This window comes from Neovison vison, chromosome 5, assembly GCF_020171115.1.
Source record: "Neovison vison isolate M4711 chromosome 5, ASM_NN_V1, whole genome shotgun sequence".
NCBI lineage: Eukaryota > Metazoa > Chordata > Mammalia > Carnivora > Mustelidae > Neogale > Neogale vison.
This window is the reverse complement of record NC_058095.1, coordinates 47,463,310-47,477,761: the sequence shown is the minus strand read 5'-3', so window position 1 is coordinate 47,477,761 and position 14,452 is coordinate 47,463,310. Positions and strand designations below refer to the sequence as shown.

Genomic DNA, 14,452 nt, shown 5'->3' with positions numbered 1-14,452 from the left:
CCCCTCCCCTGGAAGAGCTTGGAGAGGGGGACTCCAGAAGAGGGAGCCCCGGCCACCACCAGCAATCCGCACGGGGACCAAGGCAGGACCTGGCCCTCCTGACCTCAGCAGATGCAGGCCACAGCCCAAAAAGGGCAGCAGCCACACGGACCTCCCCCCAACCCCAGGCACTGGCACGAGCCCCTAGAGCACCCGGATCGGACCTGGGGGCAGGGCCCAGTGCTGGCGTTCCTGCTCTGCAAGCCCATTTTGCAGGAATGGGAGCAGGCACCCGCGCTGTCAGCAGACCCAAGCCCCAGCACTGCCTGCCTTTGGGGCAAGTAAGTTCCTCTGCTCAGCTCCCTGGTCCCGGGAGAAAGGCTTCAGCTTCCAAACCTGGTAGCAAGAACTGTGGGGTGGAGAGAGCCAGAGGACCCTTGGCTTCGTCACCTCCAGGAGGCTGGAGAGTCTGGAGGAAAGGCAGTTCCATTCCCAGGGTGGAGAGCCGGGCACCCAGCTCTACCCAGGAGAGGACCCCAGCCACGGATTGTGTTTTCCTTCCGTCCTCCAGCCCAGAAAGGGCAGCACAAGTGCCACAGCTCTGTGATTTTGGTGGGGCTCTTGGGCGGGGTGGGGTGGGGTGTGGTGGTGGAGCACAGAGCTCTGAGAAGAACGTCCGTGCATGTGTTTAAACCCAGCAGGGCCAGAAGAGCATCTGGGCTAAAGGGAGAAGTGAGTCACACGGAACAGTGTGTGCTTTCTCCTAACAATAGCTCCTCTTCACCTCAAAGGGATACAGTGAGGGTCAAGGGTCACGGCTCTGTGCCGGGCCCTGCCGGGTTGGGTGCTGCGCTCTCCGCTCCCTCCCTGCTTGTCCTCTGTCACTGGTGGCCTGCCTTGGCAACCAAAGAGCTTTTCCTCAGAGCCAGTCCACCCTCATGTCTATAGAAATAAAAAGGTAATGACCTCAGATCACAGATTCTCTGTCCCTGATCATTGCACACATGCCCTTTGGGAGACCCAGCCCAGCGGTGCTTCTCCCCAGGCACCGCGGCTCCACAACCAGCTTCCATCCGGCCTCTGTCTCATTGCTGCACAGGCAGCGGGGAGACGTGAGGAGTGTCTCTCCCTTCTGGAAAAGTGTCTTGCTGTGTTCTGAGATGGGTTTGGTGGAGGGAAGGGGAATATTAACACATTGCCCACTTTTTGCCCCATGGCCCCTTAGCTTTGCTCTTCTGCACAAAGAATGATCCTTTCCTAAGAGCATGCTTTTTTCCAAGTCACGTGCTTTTATGCTTCCTGTGCGGAAACCCCCCGACTCCTGGGCAACCTTGGGTGATGAGGGTGCCAGGCCCCAACGTGCAGAAATGCCTGTTGGCACTTGGGATTTCCCCTCTCCAGTGAGATACTCCGGTCCAAAACTTACGCCTATCTCTGCCTCCCGTGGGGTGCCAGAGGCAGACAGGGAGTGGGAGAACACATTCTGCCCGGCGTCGGTGATGGCACAGGCGAAGAAGGGACACTGGGGGCAAGTAGGCCCTCTTCTGCCTTAATCCAGCCCTGGTTTACTGAAGAATTGCTGGGCTGGGGGGTGCGGGGGGCTGTTGATGGTATCATGCAGTATCATCTAGCTCACCCCAGGCCAGATGGCTCACCTGGTAGGCCCTGGTTGAAAATCTGGGAGCAGGCCACCCCCAGCAGCTCAAGAGTGGGGGCCATCCTGCCCAATACCGTCCTCTGCCCCCTTCCCTCTTCAGGGTCGTCTGCCTCACCACTCCCTCCTGTCTGCTCAGTGATGCTCAGCCCTGTGGCTGTTTTTTTTTTTAGATTTTATTTATTTATTTGTCAGAGAGAGAGAGAAAACAGGTAAGCAGAGGCAGAGGGAGAAGCAGGCTCCCCACCAAGCAAGGAGCCCGGTGTGGGACTCAATCCCAGCATGCTGGGATCATGACCTGAGCCAAAGGCAGCCGTTCAACTGACTAAGCCACCCAGGCGTCCCAGCACTGTCGCTCTTCGACTGCAGATACTAGGATTTCAAGCCTGGAAGGAAAGGGGGCCAGGTCCCTCCTTTCTCAGATCCTCCCTCCTGAAGGCCATTCCAGGCAAAACACCTTTAAAAAACAAACAAACTACTAAGGCAGCAAAGACAGCTCAGGCTTCTTTCAAACTCCTCAGTCCGTCTTTACAATCACCTTCCCAGAGCCCTTTGAGGCCCCACACTTAAGTCTGACCAGGAGCCACACACAGCGCCTCAGGTCCCTGGACGCAGCAGGCGCCCGTGGTTGACGGAGTGTGGCTGAGGTCTAGGTGGCTGGGGGATTCCAGGGACCCTCACGCAGTGATTCACTGCCTTGGGAGACCTCTTGTGACCTGACCAAGGTCTTTGGGCTAGGATAAAGTCACTAGAGGGCCTGCAGTCCTGCTGGGAAAGGTGGCAGGCAGCTGGATTTCCTAGTGGAAGAGGGGAAGAGGGAGAGGAAGGGGAGGGACGTGAGCCTGGGAAAATGGCCTACAGAATGGGGCTGGCTGAAAAGAAAGCAAAGCACGGTGGGTCAGGGCCGAGAATCAGGGCTTGAATCAGGGGAGTCAAACACTGTCTCATCACAGGCACTGGTGAGAGGAAAGGCGAAGTGACCAGGAGTCAGGCCAAAAGCCAGGACCGACCAGGATTTCTCAAAGGAAGCCTAAGGAGCCGCCAGGTCATATTCCTTGGGTCCTGCCTAGGAACCTACCATCAGGCCCCCCCTCCCTCTGCCTGTGGCCCCAGTTACCAACGCAGCCAGGGCTGGGACTGGACTGATGCCCTAATGCCTCACTCAGCCTTGGAAAGCGTTACATCCCTCCAGCCCACGGAAGCACTCAGCCCGGCCCCCACCAGGCCCCCGAGGCCCACTCACCTTGTCTGGCACCCAGGTACAGAGAAGCTTAACGAAGGCAGTTTATGTATAAACATTATAGAATAGCGTTTCCTGGCAGGGATTTTGAGGAGCCAGAGACAGTGAGCGATGTGGTCCCTCCCAGGAAGATGCTTCTAATGAGAGCTGGGGCAGAAAACGAACGGAAGGATGCATTTGGGAAGTGATCCATGAGCACACACACGGGTTGTGAGAGGGGCTGACCACATAACCACAAGCAGGCCACTCAGGGAAGGGTCTGCCTCCTCTAGATCCCACTGCAAGCCTCCGAGGACCCGGCTCCCTTTTGGGCCCACCAACAACCATACTACTCGGGGCTGAGGTGGCTGCTGGCAGAGCACCAAGAACCCCGCTTCTGTGTGTCCTGAGTGCACCCCAAGGCTGGGCTCAAGAATGCCTGAGCCTCGGGCCCCCAGCACACCCCTCTGGCCTGCCGTTGGCCCCCTGGAAGGTTGCATTTCACTGGCATCACTGCCATCTTCCAGGGCCTCGTCCCTCTCTGCCCCTCATCCTCCCTAATTCTCCCAGGCCCTCTTCTCAGATATTCTGATCCTCCCCCATGGCTTCGGGTGCCACGTCGGGAGCTCGCAACGCCCAACCCAGTCTCATCAGCCTAGACCTCTCCCCTAAGCTCCAAACCCAATGATCAAACCTGACCAAACAGGCGTGTCCCATAAACCCTCACACTCAGCAGGTCTGATCGGCTTCCTCTTTCCCCCAAACCTCCTCCTCCAACATGCCCCACTTCAACAAACAGTCCAACCCATGGCACCTCAGCTTATCCCCCTGAGTGATAGCTCCGCCTGGGGCCCCATCCCAGACTCCTGCACCAGGCTCCCAGCTCCCAGCTTCTGCAGTGTCGCTCGATGTCTCTGTGTCCCTGCCTTTCCCTCCCTGACCCACCAGCCACTCGGTCACCAGAGCCAGGTCCCCAGACACAGTCACTAAGATCCAAGTGAAATACAGGATTCACCCAAACAATTAGACAAAAAGGTGGCTTAAGAACATAAAGGCAAAAACATGGGAAGACGACAGGCGAGGCACAGTCCCCAACCCCACAACACAGCCCTTTTGTTTCATACTGAGAAACCAGGGTGCCTCTTCTGTATGATGAAGCATTACCACTCATTTTCTATATACTTAAGACTCTCTCAAGAAAAGATTAATAATTTTACAAAGTTGGGGGAGGGAGGAGGGTGGCAAAGTATTTAAGAAAAAGCAGGAACAATAAAACATTCATATCTCCCACCCAGACAAAACCCCTACTAGGGTTTCAGCGGTAGCAGTAAGGCCGTCCCCTCTCTCTTTCGAGCTGTGGGGCTGCTTTGTGATCCAGACACCAAATCCCACTAGGCGGAAAAGCACAACACAAGCCTACTTATTATTTTCAAGGCAGAAGGGAAAAATCTAGAAAGGCAAAAAACGACAAACTTCCTTGCTAATCGCGGAGGATGGGAGAGGCTATTGGAATCTAGTACTTTTTCTGTCCATCTGGTCTTAAAAAAATAGAAATTAGATACTCTGGTTTGACAACAGCAAGAAAGATTTTTTTTTTTAAAAAGCCAGAATTGGGGGCGCCTGGGTGGCTCAGTGGGTTAAGCCGCTGCCTTCGGCTCAGGTCATGATCTCAGAGTCCTGGGATCGAGTCCCGCATCGGGCTCTCTGCTCAGCGAGGAGCCTGCTTCCCTCTCTCTCTGCCTGCCTCTCCATCTACTTGTGATTTCTCTCTGTCAAATAAATAAATAAAAAAAAAAAAAAAAAAAAAAAGCCAGACTTTTTGTCTAAAAGCCTGGCCCTTTCCCTCTGTCGGATCACCAGCCCTGCCTGTTAGTCGAGCCTGCTGCCCACCTCATTATCTTGCTCCAGGAGAGCCCGACTGTTTGTTCCACATTTCCAACACACCGTGCCTTTATTCACACTATTCCCTCTTCCTGGCATGCCCGTTCCATTGTCCATCTGGCAAACACTTACTCCATAAGACAAATCAAATGTCTCCTTCCTTTATGAAGGCTTCCTGTCTGACTCCTGGAGATACCTTTTCTCTCTGCTCCCCTTTTCCTCACAGAAGTATCTGTTTAAAAACCTGTCACCCACCAGCCTTCAGATCTGCTTCCCCTGTAGACTACAAACCCCTTGTGGGCAGGAAGCATGTCACCTTCTTCATCTTAGTATTCTCAGACCTAGCTCAGTGCCCAATAAAAGAAGAAGAAGAAAAAAAAAAGAAGGAGGAGGAGGAGGAGAAGTAGTAGAAGTAGTAGTCGTCGTCGTCGTTGTCTTTAACAGGGACGCCTGGGTGGCTGAAGTGCCTGCCTTCAGCTCAGGTCATGATCCCAGAATCCTGGGATCGAGTCCCACATCAGGCTCCCTGCTCAGCATGGAGCCTGCTTTTCCCTCTGCCTGCTGCTCCCCCTGCTTGTGCTCTGTCTCTCTAACAAATAAATAAAATCCTAAAAAAAAAAAAAAAAAAGTCTTTAACAAACGTCTATGGAATGAATAAATACCTAACTGAGCGCTTGGCTTTTAAGCGATTTAAACTATTCAAATAATCTTAGTCTGGTGCCCTAGTCTCCCAAGTCCAGGGTAGCATAGCCTAGGAGTGCTAAGAGTGTGGGCCCATGCACAAATCATCTGTATTGAAGGGCACTAATCACGCTTACACAGGTCCAAGTGCAGGGGTTTGGAAGGAGCCAAGAACAGCAATGCTCCCATGTGGAAAGACAAAGTGAATCCAGTCAACCCTCTCAGTCATGTAGATGAAGGAAAATGATGCCGCAAAAAAAATTCCAACCAGTGGAGAATCCACAGATCCACATCATTAAGCCTTGATACATGTATTATTTCATTGTAGCAAATTGGTCTTCCAGATTCCATTTGGCTCAAGCTACATCGATATAATAAAAGATGATAGGTATCTAATGTAGGGCTTTATGAAGCTTACCACCTGGTAATGCAAAGACCTGGGCAGGACGTTCCCCTTACCTGACACAGTCCCCAGGCGCCTGCCTAGATGGTTCTTGCGGCTCCCCTTCCTGATGTTGGTAGAAACCGGGACTACAGAGAGGACTTGACCCAAGGCTGCCCCAGTCAGGCCTAAGCCGGAATGGGCACTGGTAGATTTTCCGTGTCTCAGCCCTTTGTCCACAGGCTGGAAGTGGCTCTGCACAGCCACCTGCTCCCCTGGCCCTCAGCTATGGCTGGCATTACCTAGGAGCTAGACTCCAACTACCTAGGAAGGACAAAACGTGAAGAAGGGGGGAACCCGGCTAAGATGAGAGAAGCCCAGGAGAGGTGGGGCAACCTTTCCATCTACCAGAACACTGGCTAGTGTGAACTCCGCTGCACCAGGAAAGGAGAAATCATGAGCAAAGGGAAGAGCATGCTCTGACCCCCGGGGTTAAAGAAATGAGGCAGAGAGAGGGAGTTCAGAGGTGGACAAGGAAGATGGCTCTGGTCTGGGATGGCTTGATCTCAAATTTCCCTTTTCCCCTTTCCACTCAGCAGGCTTTCTTCCCACCCCACAGTCTCTTCCTGATCCTGCTGCATCTCCCCCCAACCCCCGCTCCACTCCAGAGAACCACCCCCCCATACCCTCACGCAAAATACACAGCCCCTATTTCTGTGTGATCCACAACTCACTTCAACCTCTCCCACTCTCCAGCCCCAATTTCTTCCCCCAACCGGACTGCCCCTCCTTCTGTGTCTCCCCATCACCGTGCCTCAGAGCCTGGCCCCTAATTCCGTTTTCCATTTGTCCTTTCCCGGCCCACCGGCTTCTCCCCCCAGGAGGCTACTTCCTGCACTAGGTTCTCCTCCAGGCACCTGCTAGGGGCCAGCCACTTAACATTGACCACTCCCCTCAAGCCCCCAGCGACTCATTCCCCGCCCCCCGCCTGGGCGGCTGCAGTCCCTATACCTTTAACAAACCTCCACGTGCGCGTTAACGGCGGTGACAGCATTTCCTTGTCTCTCTGCTCCCGCCCCCGGAGACGCCGCCCATTGGCCGCTGGGTTCCTCTATTCTCGCTCTAATTGGCCTCGCTCCCTGAAAACTCCAACCAATGGCCTCTCCGCGCCTGTCTCCCTCCTCCGACCCCGAGCTCCCATTGGCTCCAAGGACTTAGGACCTGTTAGCAGGGGAATTCTTCCGTCCCCCGGGTAAACTCCTGGGCTGAGAAACTGGTTCCGAATCCAACGGAACCCAGCGCTGGGCGACGGCGGGTCACGTGGCTGGCGGCCTCATGACGTGCGGATTGCGAGGCGTCACCCTGACGTTCGGGCGACCTGCCGAGTGGCCCCGCTACCTCCACCACCTGTACGGTGGCGGTGTCAGCATGGACCTGGGCCCGATGCGCAAGAGTTACCGCGGGGACCGAGAGGTGCGACCACCGGGGCAAGACCTCCTGCAGGGCGGGGGAGGAGCCCCACAGGGTGGGATTGGGGTCACCCCCCCCATAGGAGAAGGGGGTTCCAAGACAACCCGGGTGGGGGAAGGGGCTCTGGGGAACAAGGATGAAGAGAGGCTGCGGGTTGCGGCGGGTGAGAACGCGAGCTCTGGAGAGGCCCCGGAGTGGGATCCTGCCGCTCACGGTGCGTCACTAACAACCCCTCTGGGCCTCAGTTTCCTCACCTGGGAAGTGAGTACCGAACTCGCAGGGATGTTGTGGACTTTGATATTTGCAACGTGCTTGGAACAGTGATCAGCTTCTAAATATTTGATAAGTAACACATGGGGGAGGGGTACTGACTCACCGACGGAGGGAAGGAGAGAGCGCCTAGATCTCATTGCCGTCAGTACCTTTCCTTCCCTTTTGGAGAAGTTCTTTTCCTTTTCCCTCCTTGGAGGAGAAACCAACAGTTTTAGAATTGAGGCCCGGAGCTGCAGTTTTTAAAATCTAGTTGCGTGTGAGCATTTCCAGAAATAGTTGTTAAAACATGCAGTTTTTCACCGAACCTCAGACCTACGGAGAATTTGTGGGGGTGGAGCCCAGGAATATGGCTTTTTTCTTTTATGCTCCCCGGGTGATAGGTTTGACGCTCTTGACATGAAACTCTGATTCATCCATCACTGCTGTGGGACCTGGCGAGTTATGCCACGTTTTTTATGCCTCTGTCCTCATCTGTAAAATGGAGCTAGCAGAACCCATTTCCTGGGTACTGTTTTTTGTTATGAACAATGCCTGGAACAGTAGCACATACACAGTAAGCGTTATAAGTGTTCATTAAATAAAACTCTCCTTTCCCAGGCATTTGAGGAAACTCAGCTGACTTCCCTGGACCCCATGAAGCAGTTTGCTGCCTGGTTTGAGGAGGCCGTTCAGTGCCCTGACATAGGAGAAGCCAATGCCATGTGTCTGGCTACCTGCACCAGGTGGGCATAGCCGGGGGCCCGTCTGTGGGTGGGTACAGGTGAAGTTTAAGAAACTAGGAAGCTCTCAACTTGGTGGAATGCAAATTTATGGTTATAGCTGTGTTACTAAGATGCTCTGTGACCTCAGGCAAGTTACTTGTCCTCTCTGGGCCTCTGTGTCCTTACCTGTAAACCAAAGATCAGACTTTACTTAATTCCATTTCAGTAATAAAAATGTAGTCCATCGAACACCTGGGTGGCTCAGAGGGTTAGGCCTCTGCCTTCGGCTCAGGTTGTGGTCTCAGGGTTCTGGGATCGAGCCCCACATCAGGCTCTCTGCTCAGCAGGGAGCGTGTTTCCCCTTCTCTCTCTGTCTACTTGTGATCTCTCTCTTGGAGTCAAATAAATAAAATCTTTAAAAAAAAAAAATGTAGTCCTGGGGCGCCTGGGTGGCTCAGTGGGTTAAAGCCTCTGCCTTTGGCTCGGGCCCTGATCCCAGGGTCCTGGGATCAGGTTCCGCATCGGGCTCTCTGCTCGGCGGAGAGCCTGCTTTCTCCTCTCTCTCTGCCTGCCTCTCTGCCTCCTTGTGATTTCTGTCTGTCAAATAATAAATAAATAAATCTTAAAAAAAAAAAAAATGTAGTCCCTCATTCATCTCTGCCCCTGATGCTCTCACCCCCAACACCCATGTCTCCTTTATCTCCCCATTTACCCAATTCCCATCTGTCCTTTAAAAGATACATCTCCTGGAATTTCTCCATAAAGCTCTCTACCTCTCCTGAAATCTAGCGTAGTGCTTGGTTGTATTATGTATTTGACAATCAGTCGTATAACCTTGAGACACCTCTTACATTAGCCTGTTATTCAACTCTTGTCCCCACTCATTAAAGTGTAAGGTCTTGGGGCGCCTGGGTGGCGCATTGGGGTAAGCATCTGACTCTTGGTTTCAGCTCAAGTCATGATCTCAGGGCTCTGGGATTGAGCTGCCAGGGTTGCTGCTCAGTGGGGAGTCTGCTTCTTCCTTTCCCTCTGCTCCTCCCCAACCCCCCAGCTCATACTCTCTCTCTCTCTCTCTCTCAAATAAATAAAATCTTTAAAAAAAAGTGTAAGGCCTTGAAGGCAGGGCTCTGGTACTGTGCCCCAGGATATTCCCCAGAGTCTGAGTAGAGGTCCTAATGTAACTGCCCTTTCTGTGATTGCTAAGCCCTGGCTGGTTGTGTTGTTGTTGGTCACCGCCCCAAGAGCCTTGTTAACCTGCTAGGTACTAAAATACCACTGACTGGTAGGTGTAACCAGCAGAGATTTATTTCCTCACAGCTCTGAGAGCTAGAAGTCCAAGATCAAGTTGCTGTCAGGATGGGCTTCTTGTGAGGCCTCTCTTTCTGGCTTGTAGATGGCCACCTTTTTGCTGTGTCCTCGCATGGCCTTTCGATGGTACATTCAGGGGATGGGAGGGAGGAAGGGAGGGAGAAGGAGAGAGAGACAGAGACAGAGATCTTTCTGGACACCAGGCCTATTGGATTAGAGTCTTACCTTTATGACGTCATTTAATCTTAATTATCTCTCTAAAAGCTCTGTCTCCAAATAGAGCCACTTTGGGGGCTCCAGCATAGAATTTTAGGGAGACACAGTTCAGTCCATGACAAGTCCCAGGTAGCAGTGTCTGCCCGTACCTCTAGGACAGATCCTCAGGGTGGGGGTGGGGTGGCCAGGTGCACCCCCTGACAGTGCAGAATAAGAGGGCACAGGCATGGGGAGCGCAGGGGAGCACCTGGGGAGAGCGGTGGTAGCAAGGACAACGACATGGGCTCTGACCACACACTCTGGTCTTTGCCCAGAGACGGAAAACCCTCTGCCCGCATGGTGCTGCTGAAGGGCTTTGGCAAGGATGGCTTCCGCTTCTTCACTAACTTCGAGAGTCGGAAGGGAAAAGAACTGGTGAGGGGCCCGCAGGGGCCAGCCCTGGCTTCCTTCATCACCCTCCAGTGCCACCCCTGCCACATTCCACTTGCTGGCTGTGCTCAGGCGCCATTCTGCTTGCGGGCCTTGGCACTCGCCCTTCCCTCTGCTGTGGAGGAGTGCTCTCTCTGACCACCCCATCTCTGTCATCTGCTTCCCTAAGTAGCTCCTGTCCCTTTTGCTCTCAGCTCCCGTGTAACCTCCTCGGGAAAGTCCTCGATCCCCGTGCCACATCAGCTGTTCACCCTCGTGGTAACTTGTAACTTTACTTGCTGCCTTGTTTTCCGTTGATAACTGTGCCTTTGTTCGGTTATGTGATTGAGATTTGTCTCCTCCACTAAACACCTAGGAAGCTCTGTGGGGGCAGAGGCTGCATCATTGTACGCTTGGTGTCCCCTCTATGCCTCTCCTGATGTCAAGTCCAGAGTTGATCCTTTGTGTGTGTTCGACTCATGAATCCGAAGGACTCCCCAAGCCCATGGTGGCCGTAGATGCATTTCTGCGGACTTGCACCTCTATGGATGAGCCTCAGTCTGGAGTCCATCTGGCTCAGGTTCTCAGTGTGGCTCTATCACTTCCTGTGTGAGCTTGGGCAGGTTCCTTAACCTGAGTCTGTCTCTACCCCTGGAAAAGTAGGCCTACCTTTGAGGGTTTAGATGAGATGTGACAGTGAATGCCTGCCCCATGGGTCTGCACATTACAGGCTTCCTGCCTCCTTTCTGCATGGTGGAGGTGTTCTCCCTGCTGTTCGGATGGTCGACTGTGAGTTCTCTTTCATTTCCAGGACTCCAATCCCTTTGCTTCCCTTGTCTTCTACTGGGAGCCCCTCAACCGTCAGGTGAGTGAGCATTCCCGGGACAACCTGGGGCTCGCTATGGAGGAGCCCAGTGGAGGGCACCAGGCCAGGCAGACCTCCTGTCTCTCTTAATGAGCTGGCTTAGTTGGGGCCAGCAGTGGTGGGGCAGTGGCGAAGGGAAGAAAGAGAGGAAGGGGACCTGTGTTGGTGGGGAGGGCAGATGGCGAAGAACGCCATCTAGCCAGGGCCATCCCTGAGCAGGTGCGTGTGGAGGGCTCCGTGAAGAAGCTGCCTGAAGAGGAGGCTGAGTGCTACTTCCACTCCCGCCCTAAGAGCAGCCAAATCGGGGCTGTGGTCAGTAACCAGAGTTCTGTGATCCCCGATCGGGAGGTGAGTTGGGTTCCTCCAAGGTTCTCTGGGTGGCAGGGGCCTTAGCTCATCCCCCAGTGGCTGTCCACTAGAAGTGCCAGGGCCCGCCCTCTCCAGCAAAATGAAGGGGTGGTCTCCTTGTGGGAGTGGGGGAAATGGACTTCCTTTGTCTGACCCTCTGGTTGGACTATGCTCCGAGAGGAGAGAGGCCAGCCTCTCTTGCTCACCTGTGTCCCCTGGGTCACGGCACGTGCTTAGTAAACGGTTAGTAAGTGAATCACTGACTCAGTCCAGGCCTTCCTGTGTTCCTTCCCCTGGACAGTATCTGAGAAAGAAGAATGAGGAACTGGAGCAGCTCTACCAAGCACAAGAGGTGCCAAAGCCAAAGTACTGGTGAGTGATAGCTGGTGGCCGCCCAGACGGGGGCACAGAACCTTCATGTTTACTCAAAACTGCTCTATCTGTGGCATTACAGACCTACTCCCCGCCTCCCCACCACCCAAACATCATCAGATTCATCCTTCCATCTTCCATCAAGGGGCCCTGGGATGAGCTGGGATGGGGACGCCGGGGGTGGGGGCGGTGTCCTGCTGGAAAATTGCACAGAGCACCAAACCCACTACTTCTCCTTGAAGGGGTGGCTACATCCTGTACCCGCGAGTGATGGAGTTCTGGCAGGGCCAAACCAACCGTCTGCATGACCGAATCCTCTTCCGGCGGGGCCTGCCAACAGGAGACTCCCCTTTGGGGCCCATGACCCACCGTGGGGAGGAAGACTGGCTGTATGAGAGGCTCGCACCCTGATTCGAAGTCTGCTGGCACCTGCTGGAGCTGGCGCGGGGTGCTAAGAGAGGGTGTGGGATGGTGGGCGCGACCTTCTAGACTCAACCCATTTCCCTCCCCACTCCTTCTATTTAAAGCTCTTCAGAGTTCAAGCTCCAAATTCTGTATCTTTAGTTGGCTCTCAAGTAGGTAGTCTAGTGGAGCATAAACAGTGGCAGAGAGAATCACAAATGGGGAAGAAAAAAATCCCATAATTATTTTCTTGACCTTGAATATGATTTATTGGAATAGCTCCCTCTAGAGGTAGTAGCTGGTGTAGTTCCCTTTTGCAGGGACCTGGGGCGGGTCCCTGCTGCCCTGTTAGGGTGTGACTGGGTCATACCTCCAGGAGCGGACTGGTTCCAGCCCAAGCACCCGAGGCAGTGTAGCCAATCTGGTTTTTTTTTTCTTGTCAACAACTTGAAATTTGACAGGGAGAGACCCAGAGCGTGAAAGGCATTTTAGCAAGTCCTTAATGGCAGCCAAGAAGCAACAGTTTCCAGCCACTTCTCTTGTCATTCCCTGAGTGACCCATGGATCCCTCCTCCCCACGTGTGGGCTGTGTTAACCCCTCCTGCCTCAAAACACCCATTATCCCTTTTTTTGTTTGTTTGTTTCATTTTGTTTTGTTTTTTTAAAAGGAAGTTTTTGGCTTAAACTAGTCAGAATCAATTTCTGTTGCTTGCAACTTAGAGAAACTTCATTAACTTACTAATAGGGTATTTTTATAGCCCTGTTCCCTACTGATAACTGCTTCCCCTTATCTGAAGCACAACAACGTGGAAAAGAGATTAAATGTATTCTCTGGAGCTCCAGAGGACCCAGTGGTGGGAGTTGGACAGACGTGGGTTTCCTCTCAGTTGGGGGAGAGACTTGAGACAACCATGATCCAGTAATCGGGAGTGGGCTACCTAGTTAGGTAGCAAGTGTCTCTAGACGTCAGGAGTTTTATAGAAGTGCTTCATGACTTGTACCTACGAGCCAGGCAGATTTCAGTCAAGCTTTACTTTCCGTGTTCATTTCTGAGAACAACATACATGTGTGTGTGTGTGTGCACATACACAGATGTCTGTTTCATTTTCCAGGTATAGAATTGTTACAGAGCTACGTTTCGGTACTCACGGATCCCCTTCAACTGCCCCCCTCCTCTGCGGGGGATGACTCCTAGACACGGGTTTCCATCCCTGCTGGAATTACCCAGAAGTGTTCATCACACATGGTTTCACTGGTCTGAGTGAGGTCTGAACTTTGAGGAACATAAAAGCTCCCCAGGGACTTCTGTGGAGCCAGAAGTTGAGACCCCCGAGGTTAGATCCTCTCTACTCCGTGTGGTCCACGGACCAGCAGCACCACCACTTAGGAGCCCACCCTTAGCCCACCCATGAATCCTGTCCTGCATTTAATAAGCTCCCCCCCCCAGGTGACCAGTTGCAGTGTCCCCCACCTCCACAAACAAATGACCTCCTACCCTCACCATGGGATTCCTCATCAGGCCTGGATTGAGGCCTGCGCTGAACTGTGTTTGCACACTTCTTGAGCACAAGTCTGGTGACCAAGGACAACTTGAACGAATGGCCTCCAGGCTGTGGAGGGGAGCCAGGCTGGGTAAATGTTTGCTGTGACTAAGCCAGAATCTGAGAACTGTTATTTTGCGCGTTGGCATGGAACTCGCCAGCTCTGTAAACTGTTTCATTCCTCTGTGTGGGCGTGTGCGCTGCTTCGGTGTCTGACATTCATGGGCTCCTCCCAGGGGGCCCCTGTCGGGGGTTGATCCCCGTCTTAAGCCTGAGTGTGGGAAGGCACAATGCTAACCCTATGGCCACCAAAGGAGATGGTGCTGGGGTGCCCTTCTCTGCCTTGCCCCATTACGTGGAGCTCTGTATCCCCCACCCGCTATCTGAGCCTGGGTTCAGCTGTTCCCCTCCTGTTCTTTTGACAATCACTGTGCCAAGTCTGTAATAAAACTTCGTTAGCCATGTGTGATATTAATGTTCAACCTGGCCCAGCCGCGTCCTCGCATCCCCCACCAGCCTAGGAAGGAGGGAGTTGGGGGCTTAAGGGCCCCCCTCCCCCCTCAACTCCTCCTCTCCATAGTGGTTGGATGGCCAGCAGGGGGAGCCCACCGCCCAGGGTTGACCTCTGGGGGCAGTGCAGGCCAGTTGGAGCCCGCCCCTCCTGCCTTCCCCTTCCCCCTGTTGGGTCGTGTCCCAGTGAAACTGTGGTCGATAACCCATAGCCTCTCACAGCTCCTGCCCATATTTGTACT

General features: G+C 53.6%; 1 protein-coding gene and 1 long non-coding RNA gene across 6 annotated transcripts in view; one reads left to right on the top strand and one right to left on the bottom strand.

The window, feature by feature from the left end:
- LOC122906633 overlaps positions 1-6,857 on the bottom strand; it is a 30,879-nt gene extending 24,022 nt beyond the window's left edge. For 4 of the 5 annotated variants that reach the window (XR_006384579.1, XR_006384575.1, XR_006384577.1 and 1 more), the window contains exon 1: positions 6,808-6,857. This is a non-coding gene — a long non-coding RNA (uncharacterized LOC122906633). Of the gene's footprint in view, positions 1-5,873; positions 6,398-6,807 lie in introns of those variants that run through there. The other variant, XR_006384578.1, reaches the window with a different exon arrangement.
- Positions 6,858-7,010: 153 nt separating this feature from the next.
- PNPO (pyridoxamine 5'-phosphate oxidase) lies at positions 7,011-14,169 on the top strand. The gene is made up of 7 exons (XM_044248803.1): positions 7,011-7,269; positions 8,137-8,261; positions 10,079-10,178; positions 10,984-11,037; positions 11,257-11,385; positions 11,687-11,757; positions 12,000-14,169. The coding sequence occupies exons 1-7, from the start codon at positions 7,132-7,134 to the stop codon at positions 12,166-12,168; spliced, it is 786 nt and encodes a 261-aa protein (XP_044104738.1). The 5' UTR covers positions 7,011-7,131; the 3' UTR covers positions 12,169-14,169.
- The last annotated feature ends 283 nt before the right edge of the window (positions 14,170-14,452 follow it).

Excerpts from the sequence above, each read along its gene's own strand:
- PNPO (XM_044248803.1), top strand. The coding sequence starts at position 7,132 with ATGACGTGCGGATTGCGAGGCGTCACCCTGACGTTCGGGCGACCTGCC. Across the intron at positions 7,270-8,136 it reads GTTACCGCGGGGACCGAGAG|GCATTTGAGGAAACTCAGCT; the intron begins GTGCGACCACCG and ends CTCCTTTCCCAG. Across the intron at positions 10,179-10,983 it reads GTCGGAAGGGAAAAGAACTG|GACTCCAATCCCTTTGCTTC; the intron begins GTGAGGGGCCCG and ends TTTCATTTCCAG.